The 24,495-nt window shown below is 41.8% G+C and overlaps 1 protein-coding gene across 8 annotated transcripts in view; it reads right to left on the bottom strand.

The window, feature by feature from the left end:
• Positions 1 to 24,495, bottom strand: part of LOC129742602 (probable G-protein coupled receptor CG31760) — a 240,525-nt gene that overhangs the window by 59,671 nt on the left and 156,359 nt on the right. For all 8 annotated transcript variants that reach the window (XM_055734523.1, XM_055734525.1, XM_055734522.1 and 5 more), the window contains one exon: positions 8,122 to 8,308. In XM_055734523.1, coding sequence (XP_055590498.1) covers positions 8,122 to 8,308 — 187 coding nt within the window. The remainder of the gene's footprint in view (positions 1 to 8,121; positions 8,309 to 24,495) is intronic.

The raw sequence follows: 24,495 nt of genomic DNA, 5'->3' as shown, positions 1-24,495 counted from the left end.
AGCTGCATCGTTCCCAAGAAACACGAAAGTTCTATCAGAAACTCAACGCATCCCGCAAAGGCTTCGTGCCGCAAGCCGAAATGTGCCGGGATAAGGACGGGGGTATCCTGACGGACAATCGTGAGGTGATGAAAAGGTGGAAGCAGCACTTCGATGAACACCTGAACGGCGCACATGCAGGAGATCAAGACGGTGGGGGAAGGTACATCGCCGGCGTAGCCAACGACGAAGACGAGCCACTCCCAACGATGAGTGAAGTTAAGGAAGCCATTCGCCAGCTGAATAGAAACAAGTCGGCTGGGAAGGATGGCATCGCAGCTGAACTCATCAAAATGGGCCCGGACAGGTTGGCCGATTGCCTACACCGGTTGATAATCCGGATCTGGGACATAGAACAGCTACCGGAGGAGTGGAAGGAGGGGGTAATATGCCCCATCTACAAGAAGGGCGACAAATTGGACTGTGAGAACTACCGAGCGATCACTGTCCTCAATGCCGCCTACAAAGTGTTGTCCCGAATCCTACTCCGCCGCCTAACGCCACAAGCAAACAGATTCGTGGGAAGTCATCAGGCCGGCTTTATGGAGGGACGGTCTACGACGGACCAGATATTCACATTACGGCAAATCCTCCAAAAATGCCGTGAACACCAAGTCCCTACGCACCATCTATTCATCGACTTCAAAGCCGCATACGACACGATCGACCGTAACGAGCTATGGAAAATCATGGACGAGAACGGCTTTTCTGGGAAGCTGATCAGACTGATCAAGGCGACGATGGATGGAACGCAGTGCTGTGTGCGGATCTCGGGTGAATTGTCGAGTTCATTCGAATCGCGCAGGGGGCTTCGACAAGGTGATGGTCTATCCTGCATGATGTTCAACGTGGCGCTAGAAGGTGTTATTCGACGAGCGGTGGGCGAAATGCGGGGCACGATTTTCAACAGATCCAGTCAACTTATCTGCTTTGCCGATGACATTGATATAGTCGGCAGATCATCTGCGGCGGTGGAGGAGATCTACCGCAAACTGAAACGCGAAGCAGGAAGGATTGGGTTGATGATTAATACGTCCAAGACGAAGTATATGCTGGTCTGCGGATCCGAGACCGACCGAACCCGCTTGTCCAGTAATAACAAGGTCACGATCGACGGCGACGAGCTGGAGATAGTCGAAGACTTTGTCTATCTCGGCTCACTGGTGACCGCAGACAATGACACCAGCCGTGAGATCCGGAGGCGAATTATCAGCGGAAGTCGTGCCTACTATGGACTCCACAAGCAACTGCGGTCGAGAAGACTTAGCCCTCGCACAAAGTGTAACCTGTATACGACGCTTATTAGACCGGTTGTTCTCTACGGGCACGAGACATGGATATTGCTCGAGGAGGACCAGCGTACACTCGGAGTATTCGAGCGACGAGTGTTAAGAACCATCTTTGGCGGCGTACAGGAGAACGGAATGTGGAGGCGAAGGATGAACCACGAGCTCGCGCGACTCTACGGCGAACCCAGTATCCAGAAGGTGGTGAAAGCTGGCCGGATACGCTGGGCGGGACATGTTGCGAGAATGCCGGATGACTGTCCTGCAAAACAGGTGTTCGCTACGAATCCGGTAGGAACAAGACGAGCGGGGGCGCAACGAGCGAGGTGGTTAGACCAAGTGGAGCGTGATCTGGCGAACGTGGGGTGCCCGAGAAATTGGAGAACGGTTGCCATGGACCGAGTGAATTTTAGGAATTATGTTCGTCAAGTTATGTCGTAAGACGGAATACTATGTAAATAAAAATAAATAATGATCCTGCCACTTGAGCATTGACGTTTTGAGCTTTACGCAGTCCTCTAACAGCTCTTGCTTCGTTGCATCTGCTGATATGGTCCTGTATGCACAGAAAACTCTCATGGCTATCAGCCGATGTGTGCTCCGTAATTTGGATCTGTTGCGCTCTACCTATATGGCTGAGCTCCAGGACGCTGCTCCGTATCATAGTTTCGACAGTGCTACGCTCGCATGGAGACGTCTCTTGCTACTCTTTGGATTATGGCAGGTATTTCAGCTGCTGTTTCGAAGATGTCATGTGTCCTGTGCGGCACAACTCGTTTGTTGGTCACGAACAGAACTTCGGTTTTATCATGAGCTATCTGAAGTTAAAGTCCCTTCATCCAGATGCCAACCTCTACGGACACCGTTGCAAGGTCTTCTAACTCATCGATTGGCGGCCGAATACTGTTCTGCTTCTTGGTAGCCGAAAAAGAGTCAAGTAACGTTGTTGTCGAGCTGGATCGTGTAGGTTCAAAGAGTGAAGCAGTTGCGGGCAATCGATAGCATTCGTAATAATATCATAGACGAACATTCGTTGTAGATAAGTTCTCCGTTTGGTTAGCATCACAATGATAATAGACAACATCTATAGGAGTACGGTGGCAATCGAACGGGATCTCGCCAAGGCAGATGACGCAATGCGAAACGGAGAAATATTTTCTGGACCATCTGAATTCTTTCAATGTGAACGGAATGATATGGTGTCCAAACTGGTGCGGAGTATTCTAAAACACTGCGTACGAGGGAGCAGAACACAGTTTTTAGAGCATAAGGTTCTTTAAAAATCGAAGTATTTCGGCGAAGGAATCCGAACAAAGCAAAAGCCTTTGCTGTTATTGTTGCAATATGCTGAGCGAAAGAGAGCTTTTGATCGAAAGCTACTCCAAGATCTTTTATCACGGTTGTTCTGTCTAATGTAGTTTCGCAGAACGAGTATCCGAAGGCAACTAAAGCTCTGGTTCTGAAAAAGCTTGTACATTTACACTTTTCGGCATTCGCTTTCATTCCATTTGTTTCACACAAGAATTTCAGGTCATTAGCATACAGAAGCTTTGAATGACTTAAAACGGGTTGCCAAGTCATTTACAAAAAGCACAAAGATTGACGGTCCTAAATGACTTCCTTGTGGGACTCCAGACGGCATATCGAACACCGAGGAATGTGTTCCACGGATGTTTATGAAGCCTTTCACGATTCATCAGGTACGAGTGCAATCATCTGGTTGCCCATGTAGGAAAATCATAGCGCTCTAGTTTCATCACCGCAATGCTGTGGGGTACTGTGTCGAAGGCTTTGGCGAAGTCGATGTATACTGAATCCCCTTGCAGTTTTTTATCAGTTGCGGTGTGTTATTCATCGACATAGCATGTCAGGTTTTTATTTCTTAACGAAACCGTGCTGGAATTCGGTAATAATCGGGGTAGCTGCAGAATAGAACCTTTCATATATCAAAACTTCAAGAACATTAAAAAAACAGCAGAGAATTGGTATTGGTCGGTAGTTTTTAATACGGTGAGCGTTTCCAGACTTATGAATTGGAGATACTGCAGCCAAAGGCTTGTAAAAACACATTCAGATATCGATCGGTTGAATATCATACTGAGCGGTGTGGCAAGAGAAGCAGCGAGTTTTGATGCCCACGACAGTGGAATTCCATCCGGACCGGGTCCTTTCAACGGGTCTAGGTTACTTAAAACATTGAAAATCTCCTGGGCTGTTAAATGAGGCTGTGGCAGTCTAATGTCATAACTTGATAGAGTATCAAAGTAGCTATCAGCATAGTTTGGAGATTGAAAACTATACACGCTGCTAGACAACTCGGCATACAAATTAGCGGACTCTTTGTAGCTTTCCGACGTGCGGTCTCGGAACGATACAGACGATGGTACGGTGTTGGTAAGACGGCGACTTTTGAAATATTTTTTGGCATAATTTCAAAAAAAAAAGCGTGGATTATATTCAGGCGTTCCATTTCTCTAACGAAAATCACCGACGAGCTCAGTTTAAGATTTTGTAGAAATTTTCTCAAACGCACCGCAAATATTTTTAACTGAACCTCCGCAGAGAATCTGTAAATCAACTCGACAGGGCGAACACACACTACAGTAAAAAAATATTTTCACCATGGAGAGTGACAGCGACAGCACATGATACAACCTACTGTATTACTGTATGTATTCCTGTACATATACATACCATGATGTAGTAGATGATACAACAACGATGAGTATGAACTATGGAAAGAATATAATATGCCGTGTAGTTGAAAACAGAAAAATATTAGAGGATGAGGTACTAAAAATATGAGGTGAAAGAAAATAGTAAGATGAGATGGTTAAAAAATGGAAATTAGGAAAATGATACGAGGAAGAAGTTGAGTAGAAAATAAAACAAAAGGGAAATTGGATGCTGAAGAAATTAGGGAAGGAAGATGAATTCAGAATATAAGAATACGGGAAGGATATCAGGTGACAAAAAATGGCAAATGAGAACATACCTAAGAGATCGGCTACGGAGAAGATGAAAATGTGATGATTTGAAGATGAAAAGCTGAGATGACAGGCTTAGGTGATTGGAGATCATAAGATCAACAATTTTTGATGGCGAGAAGTTGAGAAGAAAGTCACATGAGATGGAGATAAAATGCGAATATGAAAAGATGAGAAGGGTAGAAGATGATAACGAAGAAACAAGAGATGATTTTTTTTAATGTTATTCATTTCACGCATCGTCTAAATGGATTTGATGGGACAGGCAATATGGAAAAACCCATATGGAGATTGCATAAACGATACAACAGATCTAAGATCTAAAATACTAAGATCTAACGGTATACAAAAAAAAATCAACTTAGCATTGTAGCTCGCAAGCGGTTTACAAACGTATCACTACACAAATTAAAATCAAATTAACTTATATACAAATAAGAACATAAGAAGCCTAGGCTATGAAAAAAATATGAATAATGGAAGAGTATTTAAAAAGTTAGATTCGTCAATTTTAAGATTTAGTTTTGTCTGCTATGACTTCCAAATTTTTAAAAGCTCGCCAACAGAAAACTAGTAAACTGAAAGGAAATTTCTCTCCGTGCAAGGGGATTGCTTGATGATTGGTATTGTGATGTATTATAGCGCCAGCACTAAATTTTACTTCGGAAGTCCGGACTTCCGATCCCGAACTAACTTCCGAACTTTTGACAGTTGTGTTTAAAAAAATAACAGTGTATTATATGCAACGTTGCCACACATAAATTTGTATTCACCAGAGTATCTCTACATACATTAAGCAGGCCACAGACTACACAACATTGGTACAATTGCGATGAAATTCGATGATATTTTGTCGCTATGAACACGATTTGCATCGTGTATTGCACTGCTTGTATGAGCGCCCAAAAGGTTTGAGTAAAATCGGTCGGGATCGAAATATTTTGTACAAACCACCACTCTCTGCCGGGGTGGAAATGTGTTTTGTGTTACTGTTGCTGTTTTCGCCAGCAATCGTTTGTGTTCGCGTGAAATATACTCTTACGGGCAAGAATGAGATACACAAACGATTCAAATGAATTTGTGGCAACGTTGATTTTATGTGAATTTGAAAACAGAAAATTTCTTGGCGCACGCTTAAATAAAACGACTCAATATGTTTTGGTCGGAAGTCAGCCATGATGCCAGTTCACCAACGACGTTTATATAATTTTTATCTAAACGCACAATATGCGTGAAGACTGATCGTTGATGCCTATCTCGAAATGGTCATTCTGTATTCCAATCTTAGAAAATATGGCCGCGTGTTGTAAGTGGTTAGGCGTCGCGTTTATCACAATTCGTACACTATTTTGGCATACCTATGTATATATTTGCTACACCGATTGACATAGAGAGTTATTATAATTTGTTTTGAGTATTCCATATTTCGATGTGCGACTAACAGTAAGCGGTTTAAATAAGCGATCATACGTGACTTTCAATCAACGGTTCAGTTGCCGATAGGCATTGGAAATCTATCCGGAACAACTGTGCAGAATGTTTACTCTTGGGCTTGAACTCGTGGCCATCCACTCGAAAGGCGAGTTCCGTATATGAGGGATGTCTACGATGAAATTGCCACACTTTAAAATTGCTCTAACTTTTTAACCGTTGGGTAGAATTAAATGAAAATTTGGTTGGATTTAGTTCAAAGTGCATTGTTTACATCCTGCAAGTTTTAAAGTCCTGTGATCAAAACTCGCGGAAATGGAGTTGAAAGAATGGCTCGTGCGTGATAAAATCTTGCGCATTCATCATGAGAACAAGGATCTCTCGGATCGTTCCATCGCTAAAACGTTGGGAAGCGTGAATTCCACGGGGTCACGAGTAATTAAGCGGTTCGAGGAATGATTGACCATCGATCGGAGGCCCAGAAGTGAAGGAAAAAGTATTCCGTACAATACCAAAAATCAATATCGCGTAGTTAGGGCCTTCAACTGAAACCGAAAGTTTCCGTTCGGAATGTGGCTAAGAAGCTGCACCTAAGTCTGAGTTTTGTCTAGAATGCCAAAACTAAGGCTGGGCTTCGAACGTTCAAGGTACAAAAGGCCCCTAATCACGACGAGAAGCAGAACAAGTCCCATGCCAGGAAGTTGTACCTCAACATGCTGACGAAAGTTGAATGCTGCATCATGGAAGACGAAACATATGTGAAGGCCGACTTCAAACAGATCCCCGGCAACCTGATTTTCACGGCCAAGGATAAGTTCAGCGTTCCGGAGCATGTCCGCACTCAGAAGATGTCCAAATTTGCAAATAAATTCCTGGTTTGGCAAGCCATCTGCACGTGCGAGAAGCGGAGTGAACCTTTCGTGACCTAGGACACGAGGAACGGGTGTTCATGAAAGAGTGCCTTAAGAAGCGGCCGCTTCCTCTCCTGAAGGCCCACAACGTCCCAACAATCTTCTGGTCAGATTTGGCCTCATGTCACTTCTCCAAGGACGTGCTGAAGTGGTATGCGGACAATAAGGTCAATTTCGTGCCGAAAATGTTCAACCCTCCCAACACTCCGGAGCTCCGCCCCATCGAGAAGTACTAAGCGAATATGAAGCAGCACCTTTTTAAGCGACCTAAGGTAGTGAAGACAGTCGAGAAACTGAAAAAAATATGGGTTTACATGCAAAAAACGGTTGATTCACAGGTTGTGCAGAATATTATGGCCGGGGTTAACGCCAAGGTGCATCATTTGCGTATGGACTGTAAATAAAATAAGAGTAAAATGGTAAAATGAAGTTTCATTGTTATTTTTCAATCTCTGAAAATTTTATGGCAATCGGATGAAAAATCGAATTTTGGAAATCAATTTTGTGTGTGGTAATTTCGTCGTGGACATACTTTATACAAAAGCAATTTAATGTTGAGTATATACCTTTTTGAGGATGTCTCTGACCCATATTGACAGAAAGGAAGTGTTTAAGAATATTTCATAACTTTTTCTTCCTGAGACTTTTCCATGGTTGGAAACTAGAAACCATGAATCAAGCCTTAAATAAAGAACACTTGAAACATATCACAGGGTTGAAGAAGGGAGTTCATTTCGCCTGAACCGATATCATAGCGAATCAAAAACGTACGACTTTATTCTTACCGAGCATTGGCAGAGTAGCTAGGAAGAAGATTGGTACTCATTGAACCCGAAACTCTAAAATCATAAATTAATTCTTTTCGCGAACCGGCGCGCCGTTTGACGTCCATTTGCATAATGAGTTTAACTTCTTTCGGAAAGCGAACGAGCGAACGAGAACGCAAACGTTAGGCAGCACACATTTTCAACATTTCTAAGGCTTTGAGTCCTACTATCTCATCTCAAGTATTCGAGGGATTTTGAGTAGGTTTATACAGAGGTAAAAGAGAGCGGGGGAAAGCCCCGACACAGTCGAGTTGACTGACAGTTGGTGGTGCCAATGATGAGAGGAAGCTTCATGGAAAGCTACGCTGGTTGAAGTCTGCCTGATGACTGAAATTCAATTACGAATCTCATTTTATGTCCCATTTCTCAAGCTCTGCAGTTGGGTGTGGTAAAATTTCATTTCGGGCGAAATTTGGTACGGAAGAATCTGTTGGATTTCACCGGAGCCTAACGAACCGGACGCCATCGCTACAGGAAGTGCGAACGTGTTAAGAGGTTTAGCGGAAATCAAAGATCGGAAAATTTTCCCTGCATTAAATTTCATTAGCCCAGGATTCGGAGGTCTTGAATATGTTCTGATAAATTAAAAAACTTTTCGGCTGAAATCGGAGCCAAATCAATTAGCAAATCAAAAACTTACCACCATGTCGAGCGATTCCCATATCCTGGAGGACGACCGCTGCGAGGTCCGCTTTCTGCCGGGCCCCGGCATATCGTTCCGGGTTCAGGGTGATCCGCAGGGGCCGGAACTGTTTGGTCAGGCAAAGTGTGCCCAAGTTTTCGGTGGCGATGTCATGAATCGTCTGCAGTGAATCCTCGATGGCTTCCTATAATGGTGAGAAAACCAAGAACCAAGAAAAACAAAGCCCGGTCAGATCTCTAGGTGGTCTATGGGTGGCAGAAAATAGAGAGGAAAACAAAATGTTTTTCCATGCTTGGGTTGAAGCCCGGAACGGACATAAGGCGATTATAGTAATAATGTTGTGATGGTGATGGGCATTTAGGCAGCTGAACGCAACGCAAAAATGATGCCATCTTTACACCCAAAATAATTTAGAAATTATTTCTACGGTATTTTTCCCGTAAACTAAGATTTTGATGCATCATATCGATTCTACGTGAATTTTGTAGTAACCCCAGCGTAGCAAGGACGCCCCGGTAGCAACTACTTTACTTCCACATAACTGACTCATGAATTTCACGTAAAGTCTAAGTGGATAAATTCAAATCCGTTCCGTGGTGAATTCATATTAGAAAATTAAATTGTGGTCCGTCAGCTTACTTTTTTAGCTGTTGTGAATTTTTGAAGGCGTTGTGTCTGTTGTTATCAGCTAAACATGTTAGCAAGGAGGATTTAATCGGATATTCATTTGATTTGGAATTGTCGTTTTGGTAAGTGATAATAATCTCCTTAATTGTAATCAGCTAATTTTTGTTATTTTCATTTTTCTGATCGCAATGACTCTGGATGCAGTGCTCGTTGCAACTGATAGTGTTCTCTCGTTCTTTGGTGGGACTTTCCGAATAAGTTGATCGACGGAACACCATTCACGGAACAACGGACAAGGTAAAATATTTTTTATTCAAATAATACTTTTTCAATTAATGCATACTTTTCATTTTTTTCAGGATGTCCCAAAATAAAAGTGTGTTTAGTGCTTAAGCAGTGTAGTGTTAGTGATATATTGTGCAAAGAATGTAAAAATAAAGATTATTCATAACAAAATTTCGTTTTTTTACTCATCATGAAAAATAAGAAGTAAACAAACCACCCTTATTTTCATTCCGATAATAAAAACATTCCCCGTGGCTTTCATAAACATACCGCGTTGAACTTACAAAAAATTCACGTAAAATGTAGGTGCGTTCCATGAAGCACAAATTCTTATAGGCGCGCGTTTACATATTGATTTCGTAGCATCTACGTGAAAATCAAGTGGATAAAAATTATGTAGTTTTTCACGTAGCCCCTACGTGCAAATTATTTTGGGTGTAAGACATCATCAGCTTTCGTTGCGAGGAAAAGGAGCTGTATCACAGAAATCACGATAACTATAAGAAATTCATGGGAAAATCACTTAATTATGTGTAAGGGCGTCTCTTAATTATAGATGTGAGCTAGGTTATTATAACATTTCAGAGACATGCTCTCGAAAGATTCTGATTGGGATATATTTTTTTCTTTTTATAAAGTCAATCACATATCTGAGACAAAGATGGGTTTATATGAGTATGATTTGATCGTCAACATTTTTTCCAAACCAAAAACAACACTATCCCAATCAGAAATGTTGCTTTGTCAGATTAATCAAATCCCACCAGAACGAAAACAACACACAAATCCCGCTTTCGTAGACAATCTCCCGCATCTATAAATACAAAGAAGAACTCCCACACTTCCAATCAATCGGAAAATACATCAACAAGCAAAGATCGACTCCTTATACCTGACTTTCTTTCCATCGCCGCCGCCCCGCGGCATCGCGAAGAATCAAAATAACGATTATTCGTTTTGTTGCTTTCCATTGAAAATAAAAATAATAACAGTAAAAAAAAGTCTACCGAGAGGCTGTCGCCATTGATGGTATCTATCTAGATATGGCGGCGGGAGAACAATTTCCCGGAAATAACAAGCTGTTGCTTCTCGGTGCCGCAGGCCGTTACCTACTTACCTATACTCACCTCAGTCATATCGATTCAATTTTTGCTGCCATGCAGCGTTTGTTTGAATGACTTGACTCTGGTAACATTGATGGTGTGAAGTTTTTGAATTGCTTCTATCGAAAAAAAAAAAAAAAAATAATCCGGGAGGTTTTTCAAATCGATAAAGCATATTTTGATGAGAGTTTGATCAATTTTTTTGATAAACTATTGTGAATAAGTCTGACTCCTAATTGCTTATTTCAATCATATTTTGTATCATGTTTGATTCATGGGGAAGAAGAATAACTACATACATACTGCATTTAAACCTACATATAAACGATCAGGCAGTATTTACACGATCTAAATGTTCACGTTCTATAAACGGCCTTACGATCTTCTTGCGGTCTGGTGAGATTTATGCGGCCTTAAGACCTCCCTTGTAAACTACAGCCTGACGACCTGCTGTCAAACGAGTAATTTAAAACGTCTCTGCTTACCAACTCGAAGCTTTACAGCTTCTTTACTGACTCTGGGTACAACCTCTAGCTAGCTGAATGTCTGGAATTTTGTGCCCCATGTGCCCATCGTCTGCCTGAACAGGAGCCTTTTACAGCACTCTTCATGGGATTAACGCTGCGAATCTTATGCTCCACAAAGAAGACATCATCCTCACTGACTTGAATGGCTTGCCTGATATTTAAAGCCATTCTACTTCGAGGGTAGATCCCGCCTACTTCCCTACGAGATCTTACTGACTTACTTAATGGTTCCGCGTCGATTCTCCGGTGCATAGGGCCGTAGTAGAAGACCTCCACTTTTGGCGATAGCCAGCGTCTTCAATTGGTCCCAGTAAAGATTCTCGTCGATAGTTCGGATTTCGGCTGCTAGGCTTCGCCGCCACGAGTTTCTGGGTCTACCTCTTCATCGATGTCCTTCTGGATTCCATTCAAGCTTCTCTCTGCAAATCTTGTTCTCATCTTTTCACAGTGTTTGCCGAATCCATCTCCAGTTACGTTCTCGAATCTCGGCGATGTAGTTCTTCATTTGAGATTCAGTTGCCAGGCCACCAAGCGCTGATGGTACTCCGCTGGCAGCGATCCACAAAAACGTTTAGTTTTCGCATCGTTACCGCATTGTGCACCAAGTTTCGCACCCGTACAACGATACGGATTTGACTATTCGGGTTTTCATTCGAAGAGAGATCTGGCGTGAGCGCTAGATATTTCGGAGAATCGCAAACGCAAATCAGGCCTTTCTGATCAGGGTTTCGATGTCTTTCTTGGTACCACCATCAGGTGTTATCTGGCTTACAAAATACTGGAAGCACTCCACTTTCTCAACTTGTTGCCCAGCCACCACGAAATAGGAAGACGTTCCTGTGTTGATTTACATTGACTTGGTCTTTCGGATATTGACTTTGAGACCTGCTGCCTTGGAGCTTCCCAGCAAACATTTAAGAAGGTATATCATGGGAACAACAAAATTATTCAAACAATCATACCAGTTTAAAAGATTGTAATACGATGCCAGCTAAACAGTGGATATCCTCCACGCTGTAGCTCTATAGGTGAGATTTTCTTTTTACGAACTGGTCAAAGGAAGAAAAGGAGAGATCGGATAGAGTTTCAATCGATGGACCGCCCATTTGTCGTAAATCACATCACTCAAATCGTAAATGTTGAATAAGCATATTCCCAACTTTTTGAAGACATATATACGAATTGACCAAACTGCTATCCGACTCAACTATTTTTGGGCAAAGTTTGTTGTAAATAAATGATAGAAAATCACGCAATACCAACTTGTTTAAGGGCCGTTCACATACCACGTGGACAACTTAGGGGGGGGGGGGAGGGGGGTATGGAAATGTCCACGCTTGTCCACGGAGAGGGGGGTAGGGGTTTGGGTCATGTCCACGTGGACATACTTATTTTCAAAATATTTTCTAAAGGTGAATAAAAATTAAGATATTTAAATCAAAATCTTAAAATGGCATACCTTTCCAGTTTAAGTGTAAACAATAAGTAGCTACTTGAGAGCAAGTGATAGATATGATGATTAAGAAATAAAATTTTTTAATTTTTTTTTTTATATCAGGAAATTCTTATTCGGTTTCACAAATTAAGCCATTTCTATAACAAAAGGCAAAAAGTGGTGTTTTCTAACTGTCAAATTATTGGTATTTAAATTAAAAACTTTTCCAAATCTATCCACGTGGACATCCGGGGAGGGGGGTAGGGGTTTGCCAAATGTCCACGCTTGTCCACGGAGGGGGAGGAGGGGGTCAAAAATCTCATTTTTCTGTCCACGTGGTATCTGAACGGCCCCTTACGATGGTTATTGAAAATGTCTTAATATTCGATTTGGATTATCATTTTCATTACGATTTCATGTTAGCTGGGTTTCGGTAAGGTCGTCGAGTTTGCTCTGCATATCCGGTTGTCTTTGGGCGAGCAAAACAATATCGTCAGCCAGGTGAAGGTCGTTCAGCTGCTCCATTGTCGAAGGATTCCACGGCAATCCTCGGTTTCCCTGCGATATCCATAGCAGAAAATTTCTAGTCTCAGATCACAGGTTCTTCCGCAAGAAAAGGCTACTCGGAATACAAGGGTCGAATCTGACATGAATCCTAAGACGGTTTCAGTGGGAAAAACCCACACCCGGCTCTGCAACAAGGTTGCGAAGGTGCTAAAAATTATTCACGTAAGAGTAGTCATAGTGCTTTTTCATGCATACTCGACGAGATTCACATCGATGTCGAGGTATTTGTCCAATCCATACTGCTTGATGACCTGACGACTAAGAGGACTGAAGACTTTGAGACCTGACGAATCAAATGGCTTGACAATCCAGATTACCTGACGACATACGCCTACGTTAGATCTACGAGACTGTCAGAGAGCTTCCGGTCTGACGGCAAAAGGGTCTAAAGCTGTGACGGCCTGGCGTCCTGACGACCTACGGGCCTCGATCCAACTTGACTAGTAGCCATCGATCTAACTTGACTAGCAGTCTGAGAATCCAGAAGACCTACAGGCCTGATTTCCAACGGCTTGATGCCTTGAAAACCTAACGACACAGACGCCTGATGATCTAGATGTCTAAAAACCATTATTGTGATGGTTCCACAGGTCCATATGGGTCCTTTATACAGCCCATAAACATTTTAGAAGTGGGAAAGACAGTTTTTTTTAAAATCTCGTATATTTGGAACGGCTCGGACCTTTAGTTTAACGTAGCCAAAATAAAGTTTTTGATTTTACAATCAAATTCTTAGAACTATGAGTAGGTAAAGAGACGAAAAGAGAACAGAGGTAGTTAAATGCGAAGATCGATAAATTTAAGAAAACTATATATCTCGAACATATAGTCTAAGTCTATAGCAGCCAACACATCTCTCACTGGAGAGACAGTTCATCTTTATGATTTTATTCATTGTTTATTTTATTTTATTAATTTTTGAACGACTTGTTCGTCTTGATCCCGCGTATGTCCAAACGTAAAACTTTCTATCTGAGGCTGCATCAGATAATTGTTGGTGTTGATCCTTGTTTAAATGGTCTGTTTTACGACCTACCTAGGTTTTATGATCTATCATGGTCTTACGACAACCTACTGATCTACAGCCTACTAAGATCTGGTAACCTACCATATCCTGTCAACTTTCCAGAGCCGATAATCTCAACGATCTACCATGACCTGAAAAACTACTGTGGCCTGTTGATCTTACTCAGCTTGCTGGCACACTTTGATCCAATTATCAACCATGGGATGATTAATTGTTATGACCTAAAGATCTTTTATGGCCTGACTACCCATCGTGCCCCGATGACCTACTTCATTCTGACGACCAACGATGGCCTGAAAATTTACCATTGCCTGACAACTCGATGACCAGGCGACCTACCATGGCCTGACGACTTATCTGAACTGACGACTTGTCATGTGATGACGATCTATCATGGCTTGACGTTCTACTTTGGCTGACAACCTCCCATAACCTGAGCAACCACCATGGCAAAAAGGCGAACCTTGGCCTGACAACTTAACCGCCCGAAAATTTTAAGGCTTGACGTTTCAACGATTGGAAAATCTGAGCACGACAGATTTCCACCTCTTGAATTGAGTAGTTCTTTCAAAACTGTTCGCAAAATATTCGTTTCGGGGAAATTGGACCTCTAGTCTGTTGGCAGTTCTCCAAATTTATTATGGTTTTTTCAATATCAAGTGTTCATTTCCCGGCCATTTTAGCGTTCCCGGGAATCGGGAAATCTGACAATCATTATCCCGGGAATTCCCGGGATCCCAGGAAAAATTGAAGATCATAACCCTCTACTGCGTACGAATTCTTATCAATATGATATTTTTAAATTTAAGATAGTACGTTGCATTGCAAAACATTTGAAACTTTTTCAATGCCTCAAAAATTCAATAAGAAAACCAAAGACCCAAAACAAAGTATTTTATCCGACAAACTGGTCTGACTCTAGCTGCAAAAAGTTGAAATAATTGAGAAAGATTTCTCAATATCGATAGAAGTTAGTTAGCTAGACTTCAGGTTATTCATCAAATATTTAATTTAATTTTCAGATAACTATCCATTTGTTGCACAATATGTCATTGCTTTGCTGATGATTTTGTTACTGTAAACTGTATCCGAAACGAAAGTTCTAAATGATGAGTGTTGCAAAATATAACATTCAGATTCTTTCCGTAGCGTTTCATTATTGGAATTGTTTGGTAATTTCCTAAAGCCCCGGACGTGTGCTATGACTGGCACGTGTCCAGGATAAGCTACCCTCGATCGGCACACCGATTTGCAAATATGAGAGGGCCTTGAATCAAACCAAGCGGATCCAAGGTCTTAGAGGAGAGGTCACAGTTCTCTAGCAGTGGACTCGAATAGAGACGGAGCGCATGATAGTTGTGGGATCCAAGCGAACCTCATGTTACGAGTAAAGGCCGGACCTCAAGTCGTCATAGGAGAGGTCCTTAGTCTTGAATCTTGACAAGAGGCAGGGTATATATGCTGGAGTTTTGATTTGAAACCGAGTAATCCAATGAGCGCAGAAGCGCGGACTTGTTCTCTCATCACGGGTATAGCGGGTTGCAGACCTGAAAGGAGATTATGGCCATAAAGGGTCCACCTATGGTGTTGGGGTACAAAGTATCTTGAGTCGACCAATTGTACCCATGAATTCAGAGTAGCATACTGGGGGGCTCACCGTGCCTTGGAATGCAATCCGTAAAAAGGATTTTCCTCCAGGGTGATCAACTAATAGAAAAAAATTGGCCAGGTCGTAAACAGAGTCAGGCCGTAGATGTCGGTAGTCCACAGTTGTTGTCAAGCTGTAGAGATCTGATCTGGATCTGATGGATCAATTTAATCAATCTCCGCTGGATTAATCGACGACGCTGATTTCTCGCGATTACCTTTTGGTTCCATTTTAATTCCAAATAGTTTTCAGCTCGTGATGGTTAAGCCATTGATAGCAAGGTTGCAAAATCTCATGAGATTGAGATTTTTTTGAGTGAGATTTTCCCTTTTTGAATCTCAGTGTGATGCTAGGTAATCTCATTTTGAGTATCACAAACGGTTCTTGTCTTGAATGTCAACGCTTTCTCAGACTGAGAATCACGAGCAGAAAAACTACTTTTTGGAAGGCAGAGATGCCATGGAATAATATTTGTGCAAGCTTTGGCTGGTAAACGGTGGATAATGTGCAACACGAGACCCCATAGTGGTCATATCACCTCTTATTCACAACTCCTATCTCTACCTCCCCGCGGTGCCGGCTGGGGTGCGAGTAACCTAAGCGGAGATCGGGTACCCAACCCCGGTGGATGCTTTGGTCGCATGCAGACTGAGAAGGTGGCCGCACGCGTCTGTTCCCCAGGTCAGGGGCGGCGTGCAACAACAACCGAGCGTCTGTTCTCCATGTCAGGGGCGGCTCAAACAGCGTCTGTCTTGCAGCAAGCGGCTGAATTTATGAAATGCGGCTCCCGCCAGCTAAGTCCAAGATGGCAGCCCCATCGCGGGATAGGGACTTTAGGCTAACAACCTACTGCTCCCGATTTGAAATTGTTACGGAATCCGAAAGAAATGACCGACCTGGAACTTTGGCGACGACTTTTAGCATGAAAACACGGACACGAATTGGAACTTGGAATGTTTTAACCCTTGCCCAACAAGGCAAACTGGAACAACTTGCTAGAGAGGCTAGCCGCCTCAAGCTTGAAATTCTGGGACTGAGCGAAGTCCGTTGGCCTAATACTGGAGAACACAAGACACAATCCGGGCAAGTCCTGCTTTACTCTGGCATACGAGGAGAACATGCTACTCGGGAACGAGGAGTTGGTTTCCTGTTAAGCCCGCAGGCCTACGCGGCCCTCATTAGATGGGAACCGATAAACGAAAGAATAATCGTAGCCAGATTCAGAACACGGGTTAGAAACCTTACAATGGTCCAGTGTTATGCGCCAACTGACGTTGCCGACTTGCAGGAGAAAGAACAGTTTTACAGTCAACTGAACAGCGTGGTTGAGAGAATTCCGAAGGGTGACATTCAAATCCATTTGGGCGACTTCAACGCAAAGATTGGCTCCGACAATCAGGACCTTGAGCGCATCATGGGGCGCCATGGCTTAGGACAGATGAGCGAAAACGGAGAGCTGTTTGTAGAATTTTGTGGCAACAACAACATGGTGATCGGTGGATCGCTCTTCCCCCATCGACCAGCACATAAGGTCACTTGGGTATCCCGAGATGGCCGAACAGAAAATCAAATTGACCACATCTGCATCAGCCGAAAATGGAGAAGGAGCCTTCTTGATGTCCGCAACAAGCGAAGCGCAGACATTGCATCTGACCATCACCTCGTCCTTGGCGAGATACGACTGAGAGTTGCACGTGTCCAACGGCGCGAGGAGAAAGTCGGGTGTCGATGCGACGTCCGCCGGTTGGAGAATCCAGAGGTGAAAAGGGCATACGTTGAACAGCTAGAATCCCGAGCCTCGGAGCTGCCGACAGACGGAACAGTCGAAGAACAGTGGTGTGGAATCAAGAATGCCTTTATCACGACGAGCCATGGTACTCTCGGTAAAGTTTGTGGAAGAAGGAGTGAATGGATGTCGGATGAAACTTGGAGGATGGTCGACGATCGGAGAAAGGCGAAAGTCGGAATTGAGCAGGCATGTACCGTGTCAGCCAAAGCAGCCGCCCGCTTACGATATGCGGAGCTGGAAAAGGCAGTTAAACGAGCTTGTAGACGAGACAAGAGAGCCTGGACAAACTCCCTAGCCGAAGAGGGAGAAAGAGCCGCCGCCAATGGAGATATCCGATTACTTTATGACATTTCTCGCCGCCTCAGTGGTGCAAGGACTAATGCAAGAATGCCGCTAAAAGACCGAGCAGGTCAGTTATTGACCGATCGAACAGATCAGCTCAAACGATGGACTGAGCACTTCGAACAACTCTTCCGAGTCACGAATAGCGATGGCCAACAGAATCTGCAGCTCGAAGCGCCAACAGTAAGTCGCATAAATGGCGTCAACTCGGAAGCGCCTTCGCTGGCTGAAATAGAAGCGGCAATCAAAAACATGAAATCCAACAAAGCACCTGGGATCGATTGCATCCCTGCTGAAATGCTGAAAGCCGACCCTGCCCTATCAGCACAAATGTTGCACCGTCTTTTCGCTGACATCTGGGATACTGCAACATTCCCGGCCGACTGGATGCAGGGTATCCTCGTAAAGGTCCCGAAGAAAGGAGACCTGACAGAGTGCGATAACTGGCGAGGCATAACGTTGATCTGTACAACCCTCAAAGTACTCTGCAAAGTGATTCTGAACAGGATCCAGGAGAAAATAGACGCTACACTCCGACGGCAACAAGCTGGATTCCGATCTCGACGATCATGTGTGGACCACATCACAACGCTACGAATCATACTGGAACAAATCAACGAATTCCAGGACTCTCTTCTGCTGGTGTTCGTTGATTTCGAAAAAGCATTCGACCGACTTAACCATGAAAACATCTGGGCGGCTCTAAGGCGACGAGGGGTCCCAGAGAAACTAGTCCATCTCATCGAAGCACAGTATGAGGCATTTTCGTGCAAGGTCTTGCACGACGGTGTCTTGTCCGAACCAATCCCGGTAACTGCTGGAGTGAGACAAGGATGTATTCTATCACCGCTACTTTTTCTAATCGTAATGGATGAGATTCTGATTGGATCGATTGACTGTGCACCGAACCGAGGATTGCCGTGGAATCCTTCAACAATGGAGCAACTGAACGACCTTGACCTGGCTGACGATATTGTTTTGCTCGCCCAAACACAACCAGATATGCAGAGCAAACTCGACGACCTCACCGAAAGTTCCAAGGCAGCAGGTCTCAAAGTCAATGTCGGAAAGACCAAGTCGATGGAGATCAACACAGGAAATCCCTCCAGTTTCATGGTAGCTGGGCAACAAGTTGAGAAAGTGGAGTGCTTCCAGTATCTTGGTAGCCAGATTACGCCTGATGGTGGTACCAGGAAAGACATCGAAACACGGATCAGAAAGGCCCGATTTGCGTTTGCGAGTCTCCGAAACATCTGGCGGTCACGCCAGATCTCTCTACGAACAAAAATCCGAATCTTCAACTCAAACGTCAAATCCGTATTGCTGTACGGGTGCGAAACTTGGTGCACATATGCGGTAACGACGCGAAAACTGCAAGTATTTGTAAACCGCTGCCTGCGGAATATCATCCGCGCTTGGTGGCCTGGCAACTGGATCTCGAATGAGGAACTACATCGCCGGTGTCATCAAAAGGCGCTAGAAATCGAGATTCGGGAACGTAAGTGGAGATGGATTGGGCACACGCTGCGAAGAGATGAAAACGAGATTTGCAGAGAGGCGCTAGATTGGAATCCAGAAGGTCATCGAAGAAGAGGCAGACCCAGAAATTCGTGGCGGCGAAGCCTAGCCGCTGAAATCCGAACTGTCGACGAGAATCTTGACTGGGACCAGGTGAAGACGCTGGCTCCGGATCGTCAACAGTGGAGGTCTTTTACCACGGCCCTATGCACCGGAGGATCGGCGCGGGATCATTAAGTAAGTAAGTAAGTAAGCTCTTTAACAATGAAACAAGTTTTATAGTTCAGAAAAAGCTGAACATACCACGACTTTTTAAAAACTGTCAGTTATACTTGATGAATGTTAAAGGCCAGTTATACTTTTTTTAAACATTTTTATAGAGATCATACTATTAAAAGCTCAGTACAATAAGGTTGATGATAAGAATTTGTTTTTTATTTATATCTTAAGCAAAGTTGCGAGATCTCTTACTAAAATTCAGAATTAAATTTATAAGGATCCACCTGGCCTAATTTTACAAATTTGCAGAAAAAAGTTTTATGATTTTATTTATAGCATTCGAGCTATGCTTTGCATTTACTTGTAGCGGACACCTTAAAAACGAAGTTGAAATTCATAGGTAGCTATGTAGAGTTTTAACATAAATGAAGAAAATAGTTTCTTAATCTTCCAAACAAATTAAATTTTAAAATATAAAAATTTAAAAAAGATTGCTACCAACGAAAAACCATTCCAATTAAAACGCATGGCATCCCAGCTTATGCAACCGGCTGGAATCGACCACATATGAAAAGCATTTATGAACCAAATAAAAAGTAATAAAGAAATATCAAAATTTTCCCTTTCAAATGAAAGCGGCGGTTTGTACCTTCTATCCTAACGGTTAATCTTTTTTATTTCAATTTAAAAAAGACATTTTAATGATTTTTTATGCATTTTTAACGATTTTCTTTTTCAAGAGAAGGAAAGCCGGTTTTATTTGCACCGGCTCACAGATCTTTTTCAAATATTATCTCGACTCGCGTGATGTTTGAAATTCCCTGTGGGAAATTTCTGAAGTAGAAAACATGATCGTTGCACCAAAAAGTAGGATATGATTCATACCAGCCTATCTAATGTCCGATAAATTCACTTATTCTATTAAGAGCGTTTCCAGAAGATTTAAAGAATTCTAAATGGAAAAAGAATATGACAGAAATAATAATGCGCCATTGAATATTAAGATTGATCAAATATTATTGTACAACCATTTGGAGTAATTGTAAAATCGCTTCTTTTGTTAAGCGGCCTTGCTTCTAATTTTTTGATTATTATCTTATGAGCTTTTAGACACATGCATCAGAAATGAATTGTTCTTTAATTATTATAGCTGGATTTTTTTTAACGATTTTTGAGTACGTTCAAAAATGCCATTTAAAAGAAATTCGTGAAACCCTTGGAAAAAACACTGTTCAATTTTATTAAAATGGCTAGTTTAGACTGTTAATTGATCATTCACAGCCTAGTACATCATTTTGAAGTGGTTTTTGTGAAATGGGGAATGTTAAGATTGGTTTCGTAAATTGGTTTTCTCTACGGTTGTTCCGGATCTTTTACAGTATCTAAGTGACTATTACTGTTAAAAATTCGGCAGAAAATTGCACTACCAATGAGTAGTTTGGGACAGAGAAGGGATGTCAAGGACCAAGGACGTTTATAAAAAGATCGTTTGAAAAGAGATTTAAATAAAAGTTGAAACAAAGGACAGCTTATCATTGACATCACGGCTTCTATTTTTTCATTTAGTTGATATGAAAAAGTAGGTTTTAATTCTGAATGTTTAGATGCATATTTGTTAGAATACATGATCTTCATTAATATTTCCAAATTAAGATATCCTTCACTCGTACACAACATGCTCTGAAGAAGGGACCGCATGAAATTTGATGACTGTGATCATATTACAGTTCAACATATGTTTTTTTTGTATGTCAACAGCTGAGAAAATACAAAAAAAAACCTAAAAAAATCTTAGTTTTGACCTTTTTTTTTGTAAAAATTTCAGCCTTTGAGAGTTAAAACAAATATCGATTTTTCTATTAATGGATTCTATGCTTAGCTAACTAAGCATATTTTCCTGATTTCAAATAGCCAGAAAATCGATTAGAAATGTTGTTTTTGATCCCATATGATGTAGTTGCTTTTAATTTTGAAAACCAACAAAACGTCAACGGCTGAATTTTTTATTTTTTTATTTAAGTCGTCTTGACTATGAAATTATGTTATAAATTGTTTAGTACCAAAGCGCCGTATTTGCAAAAAATATTATAAAATTAAAGTGTTGTTCTCAACATTTATAAGGTAGTGTGTTGTGTACATAGACACTTTTTAAAACATAGGTACCACGAGCTTTAACACTTTCGTTGTTAAAAAGTTTCAATAAACTCCAATCATTAAAGCGCTCTTATTTTTTTATATCAAAGCGTTTGGAGTCGTTCACCTTTGCGTGTCGCTAGTGTGAAAAGCTAATCACATTATATGATACATTCAAATATTCCATAGATTCGTTACAAATTTAACTGTCGTCAAAAAATAGTAGGGGAAAAAGTGGGGAATATAGCTGAAGATTTCTCTTATGGGATTCTGGATTTCTGATTTTTTTCTAGATGTGATGCTCAGTGAATTTCGTTTGACATCAAAAGCTTTGAGCATCACAACGAAATTCATTGTGCTGCTTAATTGATACTCATCACGGTGAGTATCAATTTCAAATGATTATCTGAAATCTTGCAACTCTGATTGATAGCATTAAATTAGCTACTACTACTATATGGCCTAACATCCCATACGGCCTGAATACCTCTACAATCTGAAGATCTGTATAGTCTCACATCTTTTTCGGATTCAAGTCTTTCTACGGCCTGAAGACATGTATGGCTTGACGATGGTCGTTAGGAATGATAAAATTTGGACTGGCGATTTCCGTTTGGTTCAAATATAAGTACTAATGGTTTACAGTGCATGATGACTTGGCTACATAAACGCCAGAATTTCATAATCGAAATTATATCCTTATCCTCGTCTTCAGATTAAATGGATTTGTTCGAAAACGATAGGTATGCGCAAAGTCTTTTTTACTATAACGTATCCCAAAGCTCTACGAAAAAAGCTTTCGAAGACCGCTTAAATGACTAAAGTTGGATTTATAGTAAATGTTTTATGAAAAAAAACCAATAAACGTCATGAACCGGAAAATCGTTTTTTTTAAGTAAAAGGTGACATTTATATAAAAAACAGCAATTTCACATCAAACTGATGAATAAACCCCGATATACTTTGATCCAATGATGATCAGCCGGGTGATTTTTTAGCGCCTTTGATAAACATTTCACGAGTAGCTGTTATTTAGTGGATTATGCCGCACGCGTTAAACACTGTGGAAAATTTCTTTTCATTAATATTTAATCATTAACACGATTCACGTAATCCCAACCGATACTGCGGTCGTCTACCTTGGAGAAAAAAGAGGATAACTCACATTCAATGTGGACACACCAAAGAAAAGTGCTTGGGGCCTTTTCAATCAAACCTGCCGTGGGGGATTAAACTTCTACCCCATTGCGGAGCCTCAAATGCGGAACATTTTCCAGATGGTAAGGTTCTACGGAGCGCATATGACATGTTTTTTTACTATGCTTATAACATTCTCTAAAGCTCTTTCAGCTTTTCAGCAACGCGTCGATGAGATTCTATTGAAACGGAATGATTAAAAATTCATCACCGGATTGCGGAGGGGGATTATAAATAGGGATGGCACTTTTGTATCATTCCATTTTGTTCCTCCTCGGGGGCACTTTAATAGACGCTTACGGTCTCTTTTCCTGTGACTCTCTGGGTCTTCTGGAGGCGGCTTCAGTTAAAAGGGTTATTGGTTCAGTGGACTTTTTATGGTTAGGTTGCTTCTGAAGTTTCCCACATTTTTTTCGGTGAAAGGAAGAAAAAACACACTTCCATAGCAGATATCGTCCACAAGTGATGGCAATGTTGAAAATTGATTAAAAAAAATCATGTGGAAGAACATTTAAATTCGCTTCCCTTAAATAATACTATAGTTTAATCATCCGACAGAAAACTATTGATTGCATTCTGGTCGTTGAGATTCAAAACAAAGCGAATCATTGAATTTGAAATAATTTGCAGAACTCAATCAACCATTTGACAATATTTTTTGCCCCATTAGAAATCCACATCCGGTTGTCGCTTGTTTAGCATCATTCACCATTGAACCGTTTTACATTCCAAAAGCAAAAAAAGAGATGGAGAAAGGTTTCAAAATAGAACACGAATCGTTTGAAACAAATCGTGTGAAGCTTACGATGCGATTGCCATCGCTTTATCTCTTTCCGGTTTGCCACAGCAGCAGCCCAAGTGAACCCAATTCAGCTAATTTGAATACGCTGAATTCCGGTGGCTGCCGATAAGTGAAAGCCGGAAGCAGTTTTCGGGGCTTTCGCTTTTCAGTTCGATTTACTTTCGCCATGCCACACACCACAATCCCGATTATCGGTGGGAGGGATTCCTTTCCGGCTTGGAGCAACAAAACATGTTGCTTAGGGAGGATCTATTCGAGGATTGAATAGAATCTACTTATTTTCGAAACAAACATTTTGATGCTAATCCTAATTTTGAAAATAGAAAGCTTACATGAGAGATGGATGTAAACATGTTCGATTTAGCTATGTTCAAGCTGAAGATCATGACATTTTACCATGACTCCTATACTTTTTATATAAAACAATGCAGTGTGGTTAAAAAAAAGTTTTTGTCACCGCAACGCAAAATTTAAAAAAACAACTAAATATTTTCATTATATCCACCCAACAAAACAAAAAAAAATCCACCCTGGATAACAAAGTTTCTTCTTGAAATAACATCAGTGCGATCAGTGCACTTACAAAACACACTGATAGTCAACAGCTTAAAAAAAGCACGAAAGGTCTCCGGCGGCGGCTGACGGTGGGAAAAAAAGGAATCACTGAAGAGCTGCGGCAATCAGTCGAGGATCTGAATTGAATTTTCCTCTTCCTGCTGCCGATGAAAACCCAGTAGAAGGCTAACAAAAACTGCCGGATCCGATGGAATTTCCATTGGCAGGAGATATACATATGCATGGAGATGTTGTGCGTCTGCCGGAAAATATTTACGAATGTTGTCTTTCGATGAGTGGCTTCACAAGCTATGTATTTTCCCTTCGAAACATTTGGGTGGGGATCGGATGGTTGTAAAATTCGGAATTGAGATGTACCGAACCGAGGGACTTCCTTTAGTATACATGGCCCTCGGGGAGTGAGGCGGATTTTGCCGGATTCCGATTTTCCCGGGAAATCTCTGCCACCAAAGATCATTTGCTGCCACTGACTGGATGTATACGAATTGACTTTTTGATTTAAGCCACTTTAGGCCGTCAAACAGTCGATTATTCTGGTGTTCGAAATTGGAATAAGAAGATTGCGGTAAGATGCTC

The sequence above is a fragment of the Uranotaenia lowii genome, chromosome 2 (assembly GCF_029784155.1).
Source record: "Uranotaenia lowii strain MFRU-FL chromosome 2, ASM2978415v1, whole genome shotgun sequence".
Classification (NCBI taxonomy): Eukaryota; Metazoa; Arthropoda; class Insecta; order Diptera; family Culicidae; genus Uranotaenia; species Uranotaenia lowii.
This window is presented reverse-complemented; position numbering and strand designations above follow the sequence as displayed.